The following is a 22,133-nucleotide window of genomic DNA, read 5'->3' as shown; positions in this document are numbered from 1 at the left end:
GTAGTCCGTGTTGGCTGCATGATATATCAGGCTGCATACTAGATGCGTGCTCAGAAGCCTGGAAAGGAACGCCACAGGATGTCACCGGGTACCCGGACATCGTATTGATCATGTGGATGATGATATCGCGAATTGTTACTGCCATGGGAATAAGCAGGCGCAATGCCCAATATTTGCTGCATGCAGGACTATCTTGGCTAAGCGTTGATGGTGGGGCGGGATTCGGCTCGAATCGCTGACCGGGAACATGCATGAACGCCTCCAATGAACATCTGGACCACTGCGCCCGTGCGCTAGTCGGGCATGGCGTACCCTCGCCTCGCCGGCTCAAATACTGAGGCTGTAGCCGTCCAGTCCGTCTGGTCCATTGAGAATTCATCGAGGAGGCTTTGCATGTAGTCTCTCTGCGTCCATTTCTGTGGATTGATAAGGGCATGCAAGCAGGCTGCCAGACCAAGTGACTGTTGGTCGAGAAGGCTTCGCTTCTAGTCTTTATTCGTCCGATCCTGCGTCGAAATTGTGTTCCCCTGTGTCACGTACAGGATATACCTGAGGTCCAGAATGCTCTACGTAGTCTCACTATCAGTCGTTTCCTCTTCGCTGTCGGTCGTAGGATACACCCGAGGTCCAGAATGCTCTTTGTAGTCTCCACTATCAGTCGTTTCCTCTGCGCTGTCAGTCGTTTCCTCGTCCTTGATGCGATGCTCTTCCTCATAGGAGTCTATCAAGTTGTACCTAGTTCCTTGGATCTGACAGAAGACATACGTCTGAATTTGGAGACTCAATGACAGCTTCGGCCAGATCGCGTCTACGTACTCTGTGAAGAACGATGCAGATGAGCCAACTTCGTCGCGACACGTCAATGTGATCCTCCGCAAAGCCGAGGGCAGCTTGGCTTGAATGGCTAAGGCCCTATTGTATTGATACTCTGGGAGTTCGAAGCGCTCTACCCAGTCTTCTATATCTGTTTGAGGATAAAGGATCTCCAACGTCTCGAGCTTTGGTGGCAAATCTCTCGGCTGGCAGCAGTCTTCCAGCCAATCTGCCGGCTCCGCATTGAAAATGAACAACTGTGGAATGGTGAGATGCTTGAGGTTGGTGAAGTGTTTAAACGATCTCTTCTGGTTCGTCAGCAATTCCAGCAGCCATTCCAAATCCGAGTCGTCATCGGTAATCTCATGCGTGATTGCAAGCGTTTCTAGACTGTCTCGCATGCTATCAAGTTGATCTATGAGATAACCTGCATCAAGCTGGGTATCCCGATCGTCAGTGAGATGATAGCTGTCGTTGATACTGCGCGAGTGAATGTTAGCAGGGGCAACGTAGATGATGCACTAACAAACTCACAACTGCATTTTGAGACTTCGTAGCCGACTGCAGTCGAGAGCTTCAAAAAGGTCACTGAGTTGGATTTCCGCCTTCTCAACGAGGGGACGATCTGCAAATTGTATCGAGACACTCAAGGCTAGATCATCAAGGTTCTCGGCGCCCTGTAGACACCCAGGACCGTTGAGACGCAGGATGGTACCAATGGAAATCGTTTTTAGATCGAGGCTTTTAAGATTCTCATAGTGAATGCCGGACTTCAGCAAGTGTGTGTCGCTCGTAGTCAAATGTCGAAGCGTGCTCCAACCGTGAATAATGCCAGCAGGGGCGAACATCCCCCCGAAAAGCCCGGAGATGCACTCGCCTGAAGGCGGACCGCGAGGATGATCTTTCACCCAGACTTCAAGGTGGGTGAGGTTGGGAAGCAGTGCGAGCAGCAGTCCAGCAAATCCCGACTCTATCGAATTCCGAATGGTCCGATGCCAAGGATGCGATGCAGAATTTCCCATTTGTTCCAGCTTTGCCAAGCTTCGCATGCGTAGAGACGCGAGGTCGAATTCCTGCTGTTCGCAAAGCTTCGCGACATTCTTGCGAATTGTCCCAACGCGCAGGGTTCTGATCTTTGTAGCAAGGTCTGCGCGGTCCAAGAGAGTACGCAGCAGCTGCAGAAGGGAGCTCACCTTGGGGTGACTCCCACATGACATGGACAGTTTTACTGTGGTGTAAAGGGCATCTTGGGCGACAGAGCGAAATCTGCGGGACGTGAGACTCAGGTCCTTGAGGGTCGTGGGTGCAGCTGCGTCGGGAAGATAAGAGGCGACGTGCAGGAGTAACTCTTCCGGCAGCTGGTAGATAGGCGGGTCATCGTGAGGCGTCATAATGGACCTCATGCTTAGAGTATTGGGCGGTAGCATAGCAGACTAAGGGATGTTGATGCTCTGCTTACTCTGTAGTGGATTGCGCGGTTTTCGATTTCGCGAATAAGCTCGCTCTCGGTTGACTGTACCAAAGACCCTGACGGTATCATCCGGTGCGTATCATCCGCCACTCGACGTTGAATTCCCTGGATTCCTCAGGACGGCGCGAGTCGGGTAAATGTCATTGATCAAAGCACCGTCGTATCTTGATGCTGAAATGCGGCGCTGACGTGCCGGATGGGTGACCGCGATGAACAAGAAATTGCGATCGCGGGATGGTGCGACACGATGACGTAATCACTCAGAGATGGCAGGCACACGCACAAAGCTGCGGAACTGCACGCCAAAGAAAGTCCGTAATGTTTAATCTAGATTGAATACTAAGACTGCAAACTCAGATCTTGTTCTGTGCCCTCTTCTCTCTCAACCACATCTTGAGCAGGAACAGCAAGCTCGTCACCACACCCATGCCGCTCAGTCCGACGCTAACGTACATGGCGCCACGATAACCGTGCAGTTCATCCTTCGCCGTTCTTCCGCCATTGTTGACGTGCACCTCCACTGTTCCTGCGATACCAACCCCGATACTGATACTGTAGTTCACGATCGTGTTGACCAAACTCGCTGCCATGCCTTGGTGCTTCTTAGCGACAGCATTACTCATGATCAGCGTGCCGGCGGGAAAACTCATGTCCATGCCCCATGGGATGATGAGCGTGGTAACAAAGGTTTGCGCCCAGTAGATCTGGTTGACGGGGAGTGTAGCGACGAGAATGTTGCCTGTCAAAAACGCTAGCATGCTGATAAGCATGACCCATCCTGGGCCGATGCGCGAGATGACACGGCCAGTAGTGACCGCAGCGATGAAGCCGGAGATCACGACAGGACAGAGATGAGCCATTGTGAGAAGTGGGGACTCGCCACGCAGCTGCTGGAGCATTTGGATGAAGTAATAAACCCAAATACCTGCAACTGTGGTTAGTCATGCGCTCAAAGGTATCTGGAAAGGCGACTCTTACCGAAAGCGGCCCAGCCACAGGCTATGCAAGTCAACACGAACGAGACATCCGTGCTGAGAGCATCAAATGGGATGAGAGGCTTCTTGGCGACTTTAATCTCGATCCAAAAGAAAAGCGGAAAGAGAAGAAGGCCGACTATTAGCAGGACGTAGATGTAGGGGTGTCCCCATCCAAAACCAGGCGCTTGGTTCCAGGCGAAGTTGAACAGGATCATGGCGGTAATGCCCACACTTGCGCCGAGTAGGTCAAGCTCACGAACTCGTTCCCTGTGCGAGAGATTACGAACTTCCGGATCGAGCGGTACTGAGGGGAGGATGAAGATCGACAAAATGGCAAGGCAGAACAGCGCAATACCGAACGTCCAGAATGCCCATGGCCACCACAAGAGCGCCCAGAGACCAGCGAACGCGCCGCCAGCTATACCACCACCTATATGACGTTAGGCAATATCCATAAGACAATGGGCAAATACATACCGGGTGCGCATGCTCCAAATAGCGAGAACACCATATCCTTCCTCTTTCCCTCGTTGTACGTTGCGCCTAGTAGACCAAGCGCATTGGGCAGTAGTATTGCCGGTCCAATACCTCCCAGCACGCGCGAGAAGATGAAAAGCACCTGACCACCATTTCCCTCAATGTAGACGCTGCAACCGGCTACTATCATCCAGACGCCAAACCAGATATAGCCGATGATCAACATGTTCTTGTATCCGAAGAGATCTCCGCAACGGCCAGATAGCAGGATGAAGGTACCGACTGTCAACGAATAACCCGCTATCAGCCACGACAGGACACCGGGGTCGGTGATACCAAGATCGGATCCGATGATATGCAAGATATTGAGAGTGCCGAGCAGACCTGCTTGTGTGACGAACTGAGCAGAGCAGAGCAAACCGACAAAGAAAGCTTCGCGGAGTGGAGACATGGTCTCTGCGATTGACTTCGTTTTTGCGAGTTCCAGGTCCTGCTGCTTGGAAGCTTGCGCAGAGTGGCGAGAGTCGCGGTGGTCCATGTCTTCGTGGGAGTCGCTGTCGTCAAAGTCCTGGTCGGAGGTAGACGAGAACTTCTCGCCTGTTGGCTCTAAAGAGCCTCTTGGTTCCTCCATTTCGAGATGGTTCGACGGCGTGACCGAGGAAAGCGCCTGCTGGAATGTGTCTTCTCGAGACTATCGTGAAACGCTCGTGTTATCGCGAAAGAGCGTGAATGTAAACTTGTGCTGAATGGACTTCAATTTCTGCGCCTATGTCGTTTTGGCTGTGAGTTCCGAGATGGTACCGCGATGACGACAGTGCTCGTCGATTCTCAACGACGCGTCTCGAGGCGGAGGCAGGCGATGTCTGTGTAAAAATGACTACCGCGACTCGAAGAGCGTGTAGAAGTATGTGTGCAAAGGTGACCACAGCGCGATGCGCGTCCTAGTTTGGCGCCCATCGCTCCTGACATTTTTCTGAGCAATCTTCAACGTTCTTTACGTGAGCGCGGAATTGCGTCTGTCAGGCAAAGAAAAGCGGGTCCGCCGAACTTCGACCGCTGTCAAAGTCAGGATCTGATAACGCGCAGAGCCCTTTTTCTTCGGAAAAAAGCGGGCTTCGACTCAGCAGCCAAAGATCTAGATTCGGGCAGCGGATTTATGAGCGCTTGTGATGCTAAGTAAGCCATGAAATAAGCATGTGTAACAAGACTGCGGAAGGCGGCCGTTTGTAACTTGTGCAAAGGCCGCTAAAACATTCATCCGCAGGCGCGAATGTGCAGGTTTCGCTGTACCATCTTCACCGCAGTCTGAGTCAAAGGCGCACTCTATTCTTTCTGTACGATGTCCACGCAAGATCATGCGACTATCTACCGCCTCTTATCCTCATAAACCCTCACTCCAAGAACCTTCCAGACAGCCCAACTGTGCCCCCCAACCCATATCGGCCCACCCCTCCAAAGCGGCAACACATCGTCTCTCCCCCGTCGCCTCTTAACAACAGGCTCCTCCCACTCCCCTTGCTGAAACCTCTCGATATCATCCCTCCTAACAGTATGCGTCCTTGCACTCGCAGCCATACTCCAGAATCCCACCACATGCCCCTGATCAATCTTGTGTTTCAACCAGCCCTTGCCCTGATTCTCCTCGGCGCTGTTATTGAGAAGAGATAGCAGCTCGGTGCAAGTATAGTCGGCTTTTCCCTTTGGTAGAGTGACGGAGCTCAATTGTGTGCGATGTGCTGACGCTGGGATCTTATCGACGATGATGGGGGACCAGAGGAAGGGGAAGGGCGCGTACATGAGCCGGAGGGATAGGCTCAGGAGGACTGCGACGGGGAAGTCTAGGCCGATTGATACGCCTGCGCGGAGGGCGGATCCGAAGGTAAGTCTGGGTGGAGATGTGGGCGTTGAGAAGAAGAGTAGATGTCTCTGGAACGCGGAGTACATGGGACGAGACATGGTCATGGGTTCACGTCTGCTTGGAGAGCTTGCGAAGCGTCGAGGTCGTTGAGAATGTGCATATCTGCGAGACAAAGGTACGGTTTCGCGTGTTGAAGTCATGACGTCACGCGCATCCAATGCACCAGTGCATAATGTGATGATGTGGAACAGGCCAGTATCTATGTATTGCTTGCCTGGAGCACATGTAAGTACTACAGATATCATGGTTATCGTATGAGCATGATTGCGATTCTCATATCGTCGCGACTATTATGCTATTGTTTAAAGCATCACCAAACTTCCTACAACCGCAGCAATCATCGCACTGCCCAAAACGCTCGCAGAGAGACCACCGGATGCAGCCGCGGTGTAAGTGGGCATTGGCATGCCCGTGCCAGAAGGTGTACTGCCGTTACTCGATGTGCCGTTACCAGCTAGATCTGGGAACAGATAGCTAGTGTTGGCATCAACAACGATCCAGTTCCGCACCAGGGCCGTTCCGTTCATGACCGACTCCCACTGCTCCGCTGTGCATTGACCGGGATCAAGAACGTAACATTGCGTGCCTTCATCGACAATTGGTTCATTGGTGATGTTGTACACGTCACTTGGTCCTTCGCTGGCGTAGTCGGGGGTCTCGGTCGTAGAGATGTTGCCGGTGCTGATGTCGCGGTTGAAGAGAGCGCGTGTAAAGATTTTGTACGCGGTTTCGGGCTGGTAGGCTGGTACCTCGTGGCCAGCTTCATATACTCGAGTGAAAGACAGATTGCCGTATTGACGCACTTGGCCACCTATGTAAGTATCGTTCACGACAACAGGCGCGTATCCGGCATCCGCGAACGAAGTGGCATTGTCGTAAGGAATGGCGAGGGAGAGCAGTTCACCACCGTACCCTAAGCGGTGCAAAGTGTCAGTTCATGTCTCAAACGCAGCCTTCTTGGGGCAATACTGACAATTGCAGGCATAGTCTCGGTCACCATACACCAGTGTGACCTTGATACCCTCTTCGAGAAGATACGCTAGATCTTCCTTCCAGCCAGGACGTGGGTAGTCGCCAATACCTCGGAATGCTCGCGATACTGCCGAATTCGACTGAGTCCAGTTGAGAGGGACACCAAGTCCTTGCTGCACATGCGGCTGATTGAGCCAGCCTTGATACCATGGCGGCGGGAAGGCAGCTGCACCTGGGGCGGAGATGTCGTAGTAGTTGAGGTCGGTGTCAAAGTAAGGATCACGGATCGTTTCGGAACAGAATGTCTCTGCAGCCTCGCACACCTCGTTGACGGTCTCGTTGTAGCCTTGGTTTGTAGGGTCGTATACAAGACTTATGTTACGACATTCTTCAATTTGATCGAGACAGCCTCCTTCCTTGTAAAGGTTGTCGAGCACTTCCTCATAGCGCGACTCGTTCACAGCTTTGATATCATACGTGTTGTTGTACTGCATCCTTGGGTAAGCGGGCCATTGGACATAACGATCAATGCAGCCATTGATGATCAGTAGCGTGTCGAGGTGCAGAAGATGGGTCTGTCCAGCTTCGCTCCACGTCCCGTTCTCGATTTTCTCGTTCTGTTCCTGGAAGTAAGCTGCGAACGCTGGTCCATAACGACCCCCGTAAGATTCAGTCGCAATAGAGATCCTGTCATCATTTGGCTTGTGTTCGGGAAACTCCTGGAACCAGACTTGGGCGAAGTTCCAGAGCGCTCGTGCAGAGTTCTCAGTACCGCGTGTAGTGAGGTTGGAGTTTTCGCTGGGGTAGGTGCCGACATAGAAGCTGTTGTTTTGGGGAGGAACAGGGCCATTACCGAAGTCTACTACCTCAAGGTCGCCAGTGTCTAGATTGGTAGTGATGTTGACCAGGCTGTCATAGCTCATGCCAACCTGAACGGGCTGGTCGAGGTAAAGCATGTTGACTGTGTTCGTTAGCCGTGATACTCAACAGACGAACTGCTGCACTTGGGACTGGCGCACCCTCGTTATTCCATGACCATTCGTTCAGGTAGGTACTGTTGGAGTCTGCACCGATGAAACATGGTCCGTTTTCACGCAAGAGTCCAACAAAGGAACTGGAGCCAGGTCCACCTGATGGTGTCAGTCAACATGGCGATATGTCTTCTCCAAGCTGCTTACCATTCATCCAAATTGAGAGAGGCGCATTGGCAGGATCTTTCCTCGATTCAAAGAACCAAAAGTAGGTGTTGATCTCGTAGGTTTGGTTCTCGACACCGAGATCGGCAAGTGCTCCAGCTGGGAGGTGAACATAGCCGGAGAAGCTTCGGACTCCTTCTGTGGTTTCACAGAGGTCGGTCTGGGGTCATTAGTATATGGATCAAGCACTGTGAGGAGGATGGCCTACCTCCTTGTATGAGATCGTGACTCCCTCATCAAGTTGCGATTCAAGAACGGTCACGCCCTCTGGTGTCGGAGGAAACTGGGCATTGATAACCCCACTCAGAAGCCCAGCTGCTCCAAGAAGCGACAGCCTGAATGCAACCATGATCGCTGTGGTAGAAGGAGATCGAGTTCTCCAATCTGCTGCGGGCATAGGCTACGGAAGTACCAGAAGTGCCAACTTTATAGATGGTTCTTGACATTGGGGTACCTTGACTCGTCTGCCTGGCGACCATGTACAAGCCTGCATGTGCCTGCATGTCAGACATTGAGCTTCCTGGTTGAGCTATAGCGTGTGCATCGCCGCAGCGGCACCGACCTGAGGCAGCCAGTTCATGACGTCGAATGGCATTCTAGCGACGTGATACGGGCGGGGACAATGCATGGCCAAGGCTGCCAAGGAGGCTTTGCGTCACTTGTTTATTCGGTAATGTCTTAGTTGGTCGGCTACCGGTTGCGGAGGAGGGTTGGATCTTTGCTGCGATGCGTATGTGGAAGGTGATGAGGGTTGCCGGCGATAAGAAGCCAACGTTCCGGAAATGGCGGGGGAGCTTTCCTCGGCGGCGTTCCGCGCTCCTCCAGCTTGTCGAGCCTTTCGCACGCGGCGAAGACGATGATAGCCAAGCCCTCGTCGACGTACAAGAAACTCAAGCAAGAAACGGCGGACGACTGCCAATGCCACTAACTATACCGGTAGTCAGCGTCTGATTGGAGTCGTTGCCCAGATGATTCACGCCGTTCAGGTCGAAGTCAAGAAACGGGAGACGTGGAATTTCTGTTCCATTTGATCATCCAAAATACTGATATACAGGGATGTAGTTGTAACTCGATAGTCGGTATGCTGCACATATATGAACAATAATCAATAACAATCCTGGAGACAAGCCTCATGCGAGTAACCTCTGCGCCACGAAACGCCAATCGCAACTGTTTCCCAAAAGCAGCCTCTCTGGTATGCGCACAAATTCCAGATCGCAACGATACGCCCCATTTCCTCCAAACTCGGTACCAACAGAAGTGAAGATTGGGTATCTGCCAAAACAACTGTGCCAACTCAAACCGGCGCACCCCAAGCTGCTCGCAGACGACGCGCGAGTTGGATGTCCTTTTGCTGTATGGTAACGCGCTTGGCGTGAATGGCGCAGAGGTTGGCGTCGTGGAAGAGGTTGACGAGGAAGGCTTCGGTGGCTTCTTGGAGGGCGACGATGGCTTGACTCTGCCATCTGTTGGGGCCGTCTTCGGTTGTGACTGTTTGCGCGATCTCGCGGACCTGGAGGCACGTTAGCTGCTTGTCATAAGGGTGTATGGGTGTGGGTCCCTACCAGGCGCTGGAATGGGAGCTTCAGGAGGAGCAGGTCGGTCGACTTTTGGTAGCGCTTGATCTCACGGAGAGCAACGGTGCCAGGCTTGTAGCGCTTCTTTGCGCGATCGGGAGCGGGTCCTGCTTGTCCAACTGCGCAATGGTCAGCTGGGATGCGCAGGCTTGATTATTCGGCGCACTACGTACGTCTCTTGCCCGACTCCCTCCTGCCTCCGACACTCGCTCGTCCACCTCGCGACGGTCGCGCCTTGTTCTTTCTGGTGGGAGATTTGGGAGACATGTTGGTTTTGGTGTGTAAGGATATCGCGCGATGTGTCGGGGTCCAGGTGGATCAATTGGAGCGTGGGATTGGCGACGAGGGAGGGATCACGGTTCGTGCACGGCGCGAAAAGTCGCGAAACTCAAGCGCGTCAAGATCAACAAGACGAACGGTCGGCACGTCGTCGTCAGGTATATCGATGAGATGGCGTACGAGGGTCGCGGTAGTGAATGGGGCACGGGCGCATCGTCCTTCGCGATCTTGACCGTCTGCCGACGCGACTGGGACGAGGGGCTGGTGCTGTGGCTGGTTCGCATTCACCCAGGGCAGGAGCTTGGACCCGACCCCCGGTGTGCGGAAGGTGCGATCGCGTGCTGTTAGTCCTAGCGCCTTGGCGGGCCATCGGACAAGTTACGTAGCCACATGGGCTCCATCGTTCACACGCTCGGAAAGCGGCTGCGTTTGCTGAGCGACACTTGGCCTTTCGCTGCTTACTTGGGTATCTGAGTGCAGGCGCTGCAACTTGCCTCTCTTTCTCATTCTTCATCCTGTGTTATCCCTAGAGCGCTCAACCCAGCATGGCGAATGTTCTGCAAGGCGGGGACGGCATGATGGGAGGGGCCGGAGGCTTTCCGCTCGAGCAGTGGTTCTACGAAATGCCCGTGTGCACGCGCTGGTGGATGACGGCGGCGCTGAGTGCCAGTGTGCTGGTGCAGTGCCATATCATCTCGCCCTTCCAGCTCTTCTACAGCGTGCGCACCGTCTTCTTCAAGAGCCAGGTACTACCACTACTACCACTGCGTTATTCCAGCCCGTACTGACCTGCATAGTACTGGCGACTGCTCACCACCTTCTTCTACTTCGGCCCACTCAGCCTCGACCTCCTCTACCACATCTTCTTCCTCCAGCGATACGCGCGCCTGCTCGAGGAATCGTCCGGCCGCTCTACGGCACACTTCGCATGGCTCCTCACATTCGCTTCGACGCTGCTCCTCTGCATCGCGCCCATGTTCTCCATGGCCTTTCTCGGCTCGGCTCTGTCCAGCACCCTCATCTACATCTGGAGCAGGAAGAACCCGGACACCATGCTCAGTTTCCTTGGCCTGCTGGTCTTCAAGGCGCCCTACCTGCCCTGGGTGCTCTTGGCCTTTTCGCTCATCATGCATGGGACGGTGCCCAAGGATGAGATGTGCGGCATCGTTGTCGGCCATAGTACGTCTGCGCTCCCAGCTCTTGAGGACAACAACTAACCTTCTCCAGTCTGGTACTATTTCAACGACATCTACCCGCCGCTGCACAACAACCACAGCCCTCTCGATCCTCCCGCGTGGTGGCTCCGCCTGATCGAAGGGCCGCCTGCTCCGCCAGAAGAGACTGCCGAAGACCAGGCGCCAAACAATATGGACGCAGGCGGCGAGGACAATGCCGCAGAGGCGGAGCGATAGACGCAATCGTGACAACGTGCATTTACATCTGGCGTTTGGCGAAGACTCACGGATTTGAGATACCCTAGCTGTCTTCGGAGCATTGTTAGCTGCATTGGTTTTGTAGGTACATACATTAGACACCCACCCGTACAACGTGCTACCCTACCCACGGGATCTTCAGATGTTCATCTCCGGCTGTGTTTTCGTGGTTATCCAATCAGAACAGACAACGTGCTCTCTGACAGAGGCTCAAGTTGAGGTCGGCTACCCAGCTCCTGCCTATCGTGGCGTAGCACCTTCCTTTCTGGGCTAGCATCCCTATGGACCTGCATATCGTCGCTCACGCTCTACAGGGTCTCGATCAAGCATCGTGGCGACGAAACGGCCATGGCCGATACCGCCAGAACTATTGGTCGACATCGGTGCCGTTCCCAGCTGCTTATAACATCGCATGTCCTCTCCGTGAGCATAACAACAAGCTCCTTTTCTGCTTCACTTCGACCAGCCCGATAACTTCAACGTCCAAGATGGCACCATCGAAGTCGCTTCTACCTCTCCTTGCGGCAGTTCCCTATGCCTCCGCGTGGGGTTCCCTCGGCCACACCGCAGTGGCATACATGGCACAGAACCTCGTCTCCCACAAGACGGCCAAGTTTGCGCAGACCCTCTTGAACGACACCTCATCCGCATATCTCGCCAATGTGGCTACCTGGGCTGATAGCTTCCGCTCTGAACCGGAGGGGAAGTTCAGTTCAGTGCTCCACTACATCGATGCGCTCGACAATCCGCCTGAGAGCTGCAATATCGACTACGAGCGTGACTGTCCTGAGGAGGGTTGCATCGTTTCCGCCATCGCCAACTACTCCAGCCGCGCTTTCCAGAAGTCAGTTGGCATCGTCGAACAGCAAAGAGCCCTGAAATGGGTCATCCACTTCGTCGGCGATGTTCACCAGCCACTCCACGTGGAGAATATCGCCGTAGGTGGTAACCTCATCAACGTCACTTTCAATGGCGCGCGAACGAACCTGCACTCCATCTGGGACACAGCAATCCCACAAAAGGCCTATGGCAACTTCTCCCAAGCCAATGCATTAGCTCTGGCCAACAACCTTACCGCAGAAGTGAAGCATGGCAAGTTCAAGAAGGAGAGCAAGACGTGGCTCAAGGGACTGAAGGCGAAGGATGCAGTCAGCAGCTCCATGACTTGGGCGCGCGACGCCAACAAGTTCGTGTGCTCCACTGTCATTCCCAACGGCCCTGATGCAGTGTTCGCGCAAGAGTTGTCAGGAGCCTACTGGGACACTGCTATTCCTGTCGTTACGAAGCAACTCGCAAAGGCGGGGTACAGACTTGCCGCGTGGCTGGATGCTCTCGTCGAACTCAACGAGAAGAAGGGTCATGGAAAGTGGGAACGGGAGACGAAGCGGGCGGTCACCCTACAGCCATGGCAGGAGGAAGCGAGACAGGCCCGACGCGAATTTGGGCCTGACTGCGGTTGCGGCGAGGATCATGCACACTAGAGGGAAATGGTAGACGATTTGGATGGACTTGTACAGTGGAAGGATGTAGACTATGAAGAGTGGACGACGAGACGAGATGATGAGATGATGAGTACGAGATAAATCGGTTAGACAGTGAAAGCTCATACAAGAATAAAACTGAACAGGTCTAGAGCCTACATCGCCGCCAGGTCACCTATCTTGTGTGCTTCCATTTTGATGTAGGATGTAGGCCTGTTCAGTTTTTTTCTTGGTTGACATGGTGATTACCACCGCATTGATCATGTTGCAGGAGCGAGCGGTCGACATTGCAGACAGTCAAATACAGCAGTGTTGAAGACATCTCGCAGAATATAAGACGTTGCAGTGCGACGCCGAAGTTGCAAGTGGTAGAATGTGCGATATCGAAGTATGCTCATATAAGTACAAAAAAAGGACATTTACACAGCTTTCAAGCACTCATCGATGATAGCAGACACCTGCAGGCATTCTTCATCGCGCATCTTGTTCGTGAAGACCTGGATGGCAGTCGGTGCACCATCCACGAGCTTGGGATTATCTGCATTGAATACATTAGCTTGCGTCTAAAACCCGTACAAAGAGTCAAGACGGCGACTTACAACTCGGGCCTACTTGGCCAGGGCCCATGACAAAGGGCTCAGCATCCAGAGCGCTTGAGGCTTTACCAAAGGGAAGTACGCATGCGGGATACTGGCTTGACGTTAACAATGCTCTCTACAGCCACTTCGAGATGGGTAAGCATGACTTACATCCAATACGTTCAACAGTAGCGTATACGGCGGTAACCCGTATGTATCGTGCGCGACCGCAGTGTGCTGCGCAGCCGGACCGATTACGCCGTCCAATTTCTGCTCCTTCCAAATCTTCCTCCACTCATCTTGGATAGCATCCCGCTTGACATTGAGCGCAGCTAATTTCTTGATGCCCTCCAGGCCCTTGCAGTCGTCCAGGAAGTCACACTTGAAGGAATGGAAAACCTCCATGGACTGGATAACTGAAGGAACAACAGGCTCACCGCTAGCGGCTACATGCGTCGGGGGAGTGTCGTCAAGCATAAAGAAGGCAAACGCGAGGGCTAGCGCATTGGCGACCTGAGCGCGCGCCGGCGCGATAGGAACCACCTCGTGGCCCTTTGCTTCGAGCGCGCTGACAGCTTGTGCTAGCGCTCTTTTAACCGGCGGATGCAAGGGGAAGGCTGAGTCCTCGGCCAAAAGACCCAGTCTTAGCTTCGGTGCGCTCGGTGGTACTTCTAGGCTTCTCCAAGGAACGTCGAGAGCAGAGGCGTCGTACAAGGCCGGTCTCACTGATAGGAGTGACCGACATAGGATGCCCAGAGCGTGTATGTCGTTTGCTAGGGGACCAGCGGACGGGTTGAAGAAGTTGTTGCCAGCGGAAACGGGCGATATTTGTCCGCCGTCTGGAATGCGCGCTGTAGAGGGCTTGAAGCCGTAGGTGCCACAGCAGAGAGCGGGTATGCGGATTGATCCTAGTGTAGATCAGCAAGTCTGATCACTACAACTTCAACGACATGTACTGACCTGCAATGTCTGTTCCAACACCGAGTGGAGATCCTCGAAATCCAACAAGGGCACCTTCGCCTCCGCTCGACCCTCCCGCAGTGAGAGCAGTATTGTGAGGGTTCAAAGTACGCCCGAAGATGTTGTTTTGTGAGTCAGCCGTCTATATCTTGTCAGCTCATGGTCCATATCAATGTCAAGGCGGGATGATGCACTCACCATCATTGTCTGAGGGATGTTGGTCTTGACATATACGACAGCGCCTAGCTCGAGCAGGATATCCACAAGCGGCGAGTTCTCTTTCGAAGCCGCATGATCCAGGAACGAAACGAATCCGATAGTGGCCGCTGAGCCAGCGACTTGGAAAGCATCCTTGAGACTGATGGGTAGACCGTGCAGAGGGCCTACGATACGACCGCTAGCTCTTTCACTGTCGAGGAAGCGTGCTCGCTCTTGTGCTTCAGGGAAGTATGTCTCCGTGAGACAAGACAGCTACAACGCTACTTTAGTGGGTTGACCCTCATTCGAAGTAAGATATAACGTACCAACTGCTGTGCCATAGCTGCTCTCTTCGAGAACGCTATGGTAACCTCCAGTGATGATAGGGTACCATCCTTCAGCCGCTTCAATAGCTCTTCAACGGTATACTTCTCGGTGATCTCCAGTTCCTTCTCGCTCAACAGTCCCGACTTTCGTGCAATGCCCATCTTCATCAAGCGATTTGGATGTTCTGAAAGCGGCATCTGGAGCATGTCCGTGACTGATGTTGGAAGAAGCCATTCTTTTGGTATCTTCTCGCGACTGGACTGCTGCTTTGCAGCAACCTTACTCTCCCATGAAGTGGAAGCCATAGTCGATGAACGAAGGGGATTGCTAAGTCTCGGAAGGATTCGAGCTGGAAGAATACGGGCTGGACGCGTAATATTGGTAATGGCCAGCATCCGGAGATGCTAAGATATGTATATCATTGGAATACTCAGATGCCGTAGTATCTATCCGTAGCTGAATAATGCGGGGTCCAGATCTCGTCCGCATGATCGCGAGGCAAAGTGTTGATATCTGGCCGTGTCGGAGCAACATTTCGTTTCGTGTCTGAGCGGCAGACGTTAGCGCGACACTACCCCACAGCCGCCAGCGCCAAGCCGGTGGGTTATTTAATTCGCAATTCGCCCAATTCGCCCCGTTCGCCTGCGGAAACACGCAATCCGGGGTTCGAGATAGGGATGCGCAGATAACGTACAGAACACAGCTGACACTGCCTCAGCGGTCGCTATGGTATATATACGCACGAAAGCTCTGGATAACAGTGGGGAAGATATCCACGCAACAAGCTCCATGCCTGTGATAGACAACCTCTTCAACGCGATTATTTTTGTTTCGTACCCTCCTGAGAGCGATGGCCGACAGCAATGGCTCCAGACCGGATGATGGCACTTTTTGGGCTCCGGGAACGCTACGACTAGAGGATTGTAAGACTCGCATTTGCCGCTGTAAAGACCGCACACTGACTGTCCCGCTGTAGTGACGGGACCCGCAACGGACGTCATCCTCCACCCAGTGCCTAGCACCGAACCAGATGACCCCTTGAACTGGAGCAAATTGCGCAAGACCATCAACTTCGGCTTGACCGGCTTCTTTGTCCTTTGGACATTTGTACAGCTCCAGAGCGGCACGACATCATGGGGTCAAATTGCGCCTGAACTGGGCTTCAGCAACGATCAGCTGAACAATGGAGGCGCTATGAGCTGTGCTGGGCTTGCAGTCGGCTGCATGCTCTTCATGCCGTTCGTACACAAGTACGGACGACGACCTCTGTACCTGCTCAGCTCTGCGCTCCAGTTGAGTGGAGTGTTGTGGCAGACCCAGATGGCGAACTATGGTGACTATTTGGGCAGCAACTTCCTTGCTGGACTGGGCGGTGCTATCAGCGAGGCCGTCATCCAGATCACCATTGCCGATTTGTTCTTCGTCCATCAACATGGAACGATGAACGCATGGTACCTCGTCTTCACGTCCGTGGGTGCCTCCCTCGGCCCGGTAGCCGCCGGCTTCGTTGTGGAGTCGCAGGGCTGGAGATGGATCTGGTGGTGGTGCACAATCTTCCTCGGTCTAAACTTCGTCCTCGTCATGTTCTTTTTCGAAGAGTCCAAGTACGTCCCTTTTCTCAATGGTCAGAGTGTGCCACATACGGCTGGCACTTCTGGCTCGGATGGACTCGAGGACGGCCGTCCCGACTCAGGGCTGCAAAAGGCCACAGACGGCAAAGGCGACGCAAAGCACACCGCCATGGAGCGCATACAATCCCGAATTGACACCTCCTTACCACGAAAGACTTATCGTCAGCGCATGGCCATCGTCACCCCTTCCAATCAACGCATCGGCCACCACTTCTACCAGCCAATCGTTGTCTTGTTCACTTTCCCTGCCGTGGCCTTTGCTGCACTCACTTATGGGACCCTACTGGCGTGCATGGCATTGATGAGCTCATTACAGGCCGTCTACCTGTTGCAACCACCATACAACTTTGGAGCTTCTGGCGTTGGACTCATGAACATTGCTCCGTTCGTTGGCACGTTCTTTGGATTCTTCGCGGGTGGTTTCCTGAACGACAGATCGATCATGTACTTCGCCAGGCGGAATGGAGGCATTTACGAACCAGAGATGCGCCTGTGGATCACTCTTATCTCAGCAATCCTGCTCCCGGGCGGTATCCTGATGTTTGGGCTAGCCTTAGCCAGGGTATGTTGGTAACACCTGGCTGTAATGATGGTTCACTAATAGCTTCTTCAGGGTCTGCACTGGATGATATTGGCCGTAGGATTCGGGCTGTTCGGTTTCACATTTGTCCTAGCTAGTGGTGTCGCGCTATCATACGTGACAGATTGCTATCAAGAGGCGAGTCGACAGCTCCCAGTCTATTCGAAGCGGAGTTCCCACTGACATGACAACCTTCAGATCCTCGGAGATGCTATGATAGGCATCGTCTTTGTCCGGAACCTATTCGCCGTGGTCATCCTCTTCGCACTCACGCCGTGGACGAACAATATGGGTATACAGAACGTCTCCATCATCACGGCGGCTGTATGCTTTGCGATCTTGCTAATCCCCATCCCCTTGCTATTGTGGGGCAAGAAGATTAGGGTTGCGACGGCGACGAAATACAAGCGCATGGCAATGCGACAGCCAGCCCATAGAACACTTGAGTAGTGTGCACGATGGGTATCGCATCGCTACGCTGTTCCTGGAAGAAGTGGAGCGGTCGGAGTGCTTGTTCCCGTGCAAACGACTTCGTATAGTCGTCCCATCTCACCCAGATGCTTCCAACTAAAGACTTTCGTTCTTTGAGCTGTGTATCGTTCATAGTCGATAGTGTCATTGAGGAAGCCATGAAACGATCTCGCTCCAATGTACTTGAGCCATACTATCTTTGATGACCCAGAATGCCATGAGTTGCTTCTTGACCTTTGTTCGCAATTCTTTCGAAAACTCAATGACGACGTCGATCTTGTCGAGCGCCATTTCGCGCTGAGCAGAATCGACCAGCTCGAAGCAAGCAAATACATATGGGATAATGGCGCCTGGAACCGAGCGCTTGGTGATTTGGAGTATCATCCGCAGCTCTTCGAAGATAGCATTTGAAATGACAATGCCTCTCGCTGACGCTGTGCCATATGGATGTCGCAGTCGATGTACAATAAGCAGCACCGACCAGCGATATAGTTTGGCTTGAGACATGATGCTAGCCACCTCTTCCTGTAAAAAACGGCTGATTTGCTCAACGGGCAGGATTGGCGTCCAGGCCTCGACGGCGACTTCGATGTCGTTCAGGGCTTGCGCAACCTCGGATAGATCGAGGTTAGGATTCTGGCGTAGCGAGTCCGTGATCTTGCAAACATCGTAGAGGTACGGTAGCATAGGCCAGGCAATTCCCATATATCGATCAACAGTGTCATCGTCCTCGTGGACCTCGAGCCGCAGGGTTGGAGCCTCGCCCCGTATGATGCACTCTTCGGTCTCCGCTTGAATGAGGCAGATGACGAAAGCCTGACAGTCCGGACCGAGCTCCACTGTCGATTCGTACATGGGCTTGATAATGTCGAGAGTGTGTCGACAGATCTCCAATGAGCTCCCGGATATGTGCAGGGCAAATGTGATGGCGCTCACTGCAAGCATCAACACAGTCTGAACGTCTCCAGGGTCAACGGCTTTGACAGATCGCAATGTGGAAACGGCAGCGGCAGCCCGCCTGTGGCCAATGACTCGGTTCTCATGGTTCGGGCCAGGCTCGTACTCGCAAGCTAGGAGGGCTGCGGTGGCTATCAATGAATCTTGCACCCACGACGTTGCGTTGTGGAGTTGACGCGCGAAGGCTTTGTGGTGGCAGATGCGGAAGCTCGGCGCGATGAGGAACTGGTCGATGCGCGTTTGGCCTTGGGATACGCCCTTGACGAGGTGCATCTCCCGCTCACTCAGATCTGCGAACGGGGATGGAGCCCTGGGCAGCGCGACTATGTCCCAATCCGGCATCGCTGGGCTCGCGGCCGAGGCTGGGCATCTGGGTGACGAAGAAGCAACAGAAAGGCTGTCGCTCCGAGCCGTGTGTAGCGGGCTGCGTGTCGTATCCTCGGTGCGCTGATACCGAGGTTTGCGGCCAGCAGTGCCAACTGGTCGTAGGGTCTGGCATGAGTTGCGGAGGCGTTGGCATCGCTCGCAGGCATCCTGGCCGGGGACGCGCCTGCATCTCTCTTTCACGGCATGGCACCTGTCGCATGCTCGTCTTGCTGGCGGTCTGGCCATCGCGGACGCTCTCCGGTGGGTCGCAGTGGATACATGCTCAGTGAAGGGTGGTGTCTGGAGAGCAGGCAAGGTAGCTGAAACACCGGCGGGTGCTGAGTAACAAAACACGTGCCGTCCGGCAATCCCCGCGTCGCTGGCTTCGATCAACCGAGAAAGACATCGACCTGGGATCTTGTTGTATACACTGGGATATGCATTTGTGAGTTGATGATACGATCATGATGCAAGTGTTTATTGTGCTCGTCTTCGTCGCGTGTCGAATCTCGGTAAGTTAGTGAGAGATTCATGGAAGGAACGCCCCGCAGACTGGAGCTTCATGGGCGTTCACGGAAAGCACGCGTCTCTATGACGCGGCTGCCATGGAGAGAAAGCACGACAGTCATCAACATCGCGACTGGGTAAAACTTCCAAGGCTTGCGAGGCCCAATATTGACGTTCTGCTCATCCACCATCCCTCATCACTCATCTCTTATCTCATTCCTCATTCTCATTCCTCCTCTCTTATCTCTCATCAATACCCCGCAACAGAAGAAACAACAGAAGAAACCAAAACCGTCTGCAGCGGCGTTGGAGACAAGGCTTCAGACTGCATATACCAACTCCACTGAACGAGCCCCGGTAACTCTGAAGCCAATCGAAGTACCTATCGACCTCGGTTCCCTGGCAGAATGGGTGACTCTGCTCAACACGCCGACTGAGTTTGGGCTCCCGCTAAGTTCGCAGAGGACCGAACAGACCCGGGCCAAATTCGACACCGCCATGGACCTCACCCATCGGGGTGTCGTATACCTTGAGAACGGTATGCCTGCACTAGTCAAGGCGAACATGGCGATGAAAGAAAGGCTCAGATCAGCTGCTAGCGAATACATGATGCCCGATAGCTTTGCACCGCCTCCGCGTCGGTCTACAGCAGACGATGGCCTGCACCCTTGCACATCGTCGCTCCACTTCAACGACTGCAGCGGCACAGCAGATGAATTCGCCTCTGCGCCTGACAGAACGACTAGCGAGACAGCAATGATCGACGCTCCGCCTCTGTCTCCGGAGGAAGCTGTGTGCGAGCAGGGTGCGGGTGGTCCAAGACAATTTGGCGAGTACGAAGAGTAAGTCGTGCAGTTATACAACAACACAGCTGCTTACCGTAAACAGCGGCCTCATGATCGAACGCTGAGCAGCATCTGCCTTTGCCCGAAGACTGGATGTGCACACCAGATGAAGACCTGGCGCACAGCGTCATGGACGAGCAAGCCGACGACGACACAACCTTCCAGCAGCCAGCCGAGGCGTCGGGGGAAGGCACGGCACCCCGACCCCCTCGCCCTCGGCTGGTGATGCCAAACAAGCCGGCCCTTGAGCCACGACAGCTGGGCGAGACGGATCTACCAGTGGTCCTACGCATTCCGCGGAGCGATGATCCCAACAGCCGCCATGGTGACGTTGATTACAACAGCATTTCAGATGAGACAACAATTGCGAAAGCCAGCGCAATGGCTACTGAACTACTTGATACACAGGGCACGCGGAGGTTGCAATGGGCGACAGCAAGCCGGAATCCAGGTACCTGGTTATGTTAGCGCTACACTTTGCGTCCAGCCGGACCTGACTGAATGGGTGTGTTGTGGATTCCGGACGTCGTGAGTGACTTATCTGTTCCGCGTCACTGCGATACCATGGGACGAAGTGGGTGACACAAACTCAACTAGGATATCACATTGTATACAAATTGCATGTTGCAAGCGTGGTCCAACTTCACATCGCGCAACTGGGCCCATTCTAGACATGATCATTGCCAGCATTCTCAAGGGACAATACCTTAGTCCACGTACACAATCGCCGCATGCAGGAAGCATCGCCGTCCTCTCCAGGGTATGACAGAAGGCACTTCACCGCGGCGTGTGTCCAAGTTCCCACTCCATTGAGTGCGACCATCGTCGTCCCTAGCCAAACGGTATGTCGCGTTTATCCTGCATAGCCCGTTGGAACGCGTTCACATTCTCGCGGCGTCGCTGACACCTTCCAGCCGCTGAACGTGTTACCACACTTGGCTGATCTCATGCCTGAGGTTTTCGATCGTCTGCCGCTCAGAGCGCAGGCTGCTGTCTAGCTCGTCTTCGCTGCGTCTCCCTAATCCCAACATTCTGCGTGTGTGCCATGCAAGTGGTTTGTAGGCCGCGTGATATCATGCATACGCTCATCCGAGTTCGTTGGTCGTGAAAGAAGGTGGTGCTAGATACGCTTTGCTGTAGAGTAGCAGTACATGCCGCGGTGGTCATTGCTGTAGTGGGGTTGTCGGTTCGTCCTCAGGTGAATCTACAGACGGCTGGTACGGGTATGGTTGAGGCGTCCACAACCATGCTGGTTCCTGGTATCTGGATGGTGGGGTAATCACACTAGCAGTTTCTCCAGGCACAGTTGGCTTCTGTTTCTTTGCAGGAGGAGCCTGACTAGTAGTGGCGGGAGAGTCATCGGACTTGGCGGTGATGACATCCATGAATGGTATGAGGCGCTCGAGGCAGGCGAGCTTTTCCTCGAGGGCAGCTCGAACCCGCTGTTGGCAGATGAGCGCACGGATGGGCAACTCCACTCCCTCTACCAGCACCTCTTGCACCATCCCTTGTAAGTACAGGTCTCTGGGCCGCTCGTCCTTCAAGTAATCCACGAGCTCGCTGAGACCTTTGTCGTACGTGAGGCCGGGTACGGCGGCGGCTTTGAACCGGGTGCTATCCACCCTCAGAAACCCAGGCCTGCAAACGGTACATTCCAAGTGACAAGTCTTTTGTCGGTACTAGTAAAAATGTGTGACTAGTTCTTTGTCGGTAACAGTAAAAATGTCAAGCCAGATCCTGGCTGTCTTGACTTCTCCCATGTGACTGAATGCGGTGGTAAGCATCTGCGTGTGCAGAGCGGAAAGGTCGCTATACTTCCGTCCATCTGCAAGCTCTCAAATCGTTCTTGTTCTGTCGGTATCGGCTTCACGCAGCCGGGCTTGGAGGATATCGACCGTAACCGTCAGATCAGTCACTTCTCCCTTAGAGCCAAGTAGGTCACTGCCGGTTGTCTTGAGGCATTCCTTGTACTGTATAGCCGATACTGTGAGCGGTTAGAAATAGGCTTGCAGTATATGTGGAGGTTGTGCGTACTACGTGCCGCTAAATGCGGTCAGCATCTCCTCGTCGGTCTGCAGCTTCCTCTAAACCCTGCTTGCTTTGGGTGGGTCGGCGAAAG

General features: G+C 53.8%; 9 protein-coding genes across 9 annotated transcripts; 3 read left to right on the top strand and 6 right to left on the bottom strand.

The window, feature by feature from the left end:
• Positions 1-566: 566 nt before the first annotated feature.
• J4E90_003110 (uncharacterized protein) lies at positions 567-1,355 on the bottom strand (the record flags this gene model as incomplete). Its single annotated transcript, XM_051432683.1, has 2 exons — positions 567-1,293; positions 1,348-1,355. The coding sequence occupies 2 exons, from the start codon at positions 1,353-1,355 to the stop codon at positions 567-569; spliced, it is 735 nt and encodes a 244-aa protein (XP_051294105.1).
• A 1,282-nt stretch (positions 1,356-2,637) lies between these two features.
• J4E90_003109 (uncharacterized protein) lies at positions 2,638-4,369 on the bottom strand (the record flags this gene model as incomplete). The annotated part of the gene is made up of 3 exons (XM_051432682.1): positions 2,638-3,209; positions 3,263-3,691; positions 3,739-4,369. The coding sequence occupies 3 exons, from the start codon at positions 4,367-4,369 to the stop codon at positions 2,638-2,640; spliced, it is 1,632 nt and encodes a 543-aa protein (XP_051294104.1).
• Positions 4,370-5,958: 1,589 nt separating this feature from the next.
• On the bottom strand, positions 5,959-7,813 carry J4E90_003108 (uncharacterized protein; the record flags this gene model as incomplete). Its single annotated transcript, XM_051432681.1, has 3 exons — positions 5,959-6,569; positions 6,630-7,589; positions 7,807-7,813. The coding sequence occupies 3 exons, from the start codon at positions 7,811-7,813 to the stop codon at positions 5,959-5,961; spliced, it is 1,578 nt and encodes a 525-aa protein (XP_051294103.1).
• A 1,308-nt stretch (positions 7,814-9,121) lies between these two features.
• On the bottom strand, positions 9,122-9,668 carry HH3V (histone H3-like centromeric protein hH3v; the record flags this gene model as incomplete). Its single annotated transcript, XM_051432680.1, has 3 exons — positions 9,122-9,337; positions 9,390-9,520; positions 9,575-9,668. The coding sequence occupies 3 exons, from the start codon at positions 9,666-9,668 to the stop codon at positions 9,122-9,124; spliced, it is 441 nt and encodes a 146-aa protein (XP_051294102.1).
• A 557-nt stretch (positions 9,669-10,225) lies between these two features.
• J4E90_003106 (uncharacterized protein) lies at positions 10,226-10,897 on the top strand (the record flags this gene model as incomplete). Its single annotated transcript, XM_051432679.1, has 2 exons — positions 10,226-10,426; positions 10,478-10,897. 2 exons carry the CDS (start codon positions 10,226-10,228, stop codon positions 10,895-10,897), a joined length of 621 nt encoding a protein of 206 aa, XP_051294101.1.
• A 1,096-nt stretch (positions 10,898-11,993) lies between these two features.
• On the top strand, positions 11,994-12,594 carry J4E90_003105 (uncharacterized protein; the record flags this gene model as incomplete). Its single annotated transcript, XM_051432678.1, has 2 exons — positions 11,994-11,997; positions 12,056-12,594. 2 exons carry the CDS (start codon positions 11,994-11,996, stop codon positions 12,592-12,594), a joined length of 543 nt encoding a protein of 180 aa, XP_051294100.1.
• Positions 12,595-13,295: 701 nt separating this feature from the next.
• Positions 13,296-14,333, bottom strand: J4E90_003104 (uncharacterized protein; the record flags this gene model as incomplete). The annotated part of the gene is made up of 2 exons (XM_051432677.1): positions 13,296-14,080; positions 14,327-14,333. 2 exons carry the CDS (start codon positions 14,331-14,333, stop codon positions 13,296-13,298), a joined length of 792 nt encoding a protein of 263 aa, XP_051294099.1.
• A 1,557-nt stretch (positions 14,334-15,890) lies between these two features.
• On the top strand, positions 15,891-16,862 carry J4E90_003103 (uncharacterized protein; the record flags this gene model as incomplete). The annotated part of the gene is made up of 2 exons (XM_051432676.1): positions 15,891-15,895; positions 15,938-16,862. The coding sequence occupies 2 exons, from the start codon at positions 15,891-15,893 to the stop codon at positions 16,860-16,862; spliced, it is 930 nt and encodes a 309-aa protein (XP_051294098.1).
• Positions 16,863-17,483: 621 nt separating this feature from the next.
• J4E90_003102 (uncharacterized protein) lies at positions 17,484-18,638 on the bottom strand (the record flags this gene model as incomplete). The annotated part of the gene is made up of 1 exon (XM_051432675.1): positions 17,484-18,638. One exon carries the CDS (start codon positions 18,636-18,638, stop codon positions 17,484-17,486), a length of 1,155 nt encoding a protein of 384 aa, XP_051294097.1.
• Positions 18,639-22,133: the final 3,495 nt, after the last annotated feature.

This window comes from Alternaria incomplexa, assembly GCF_024043165.1.
Source record: "Alternaria incomplexa strain BMP 0042 chromosome Unknown scaffold_3, whole genome shotgun sequence".
NCBI lineage: Eukaryota > Fungi > Ascomycota > Dothideomycetes > Pleosporales > Pleosporaceae > Alternaria > Alternaria incomplexa.
The sequence above is the reverse complement of the archived record's forward strand: the minus strand, read 5'-3'. Positions and strand labels throughout refer to the sequence as shown.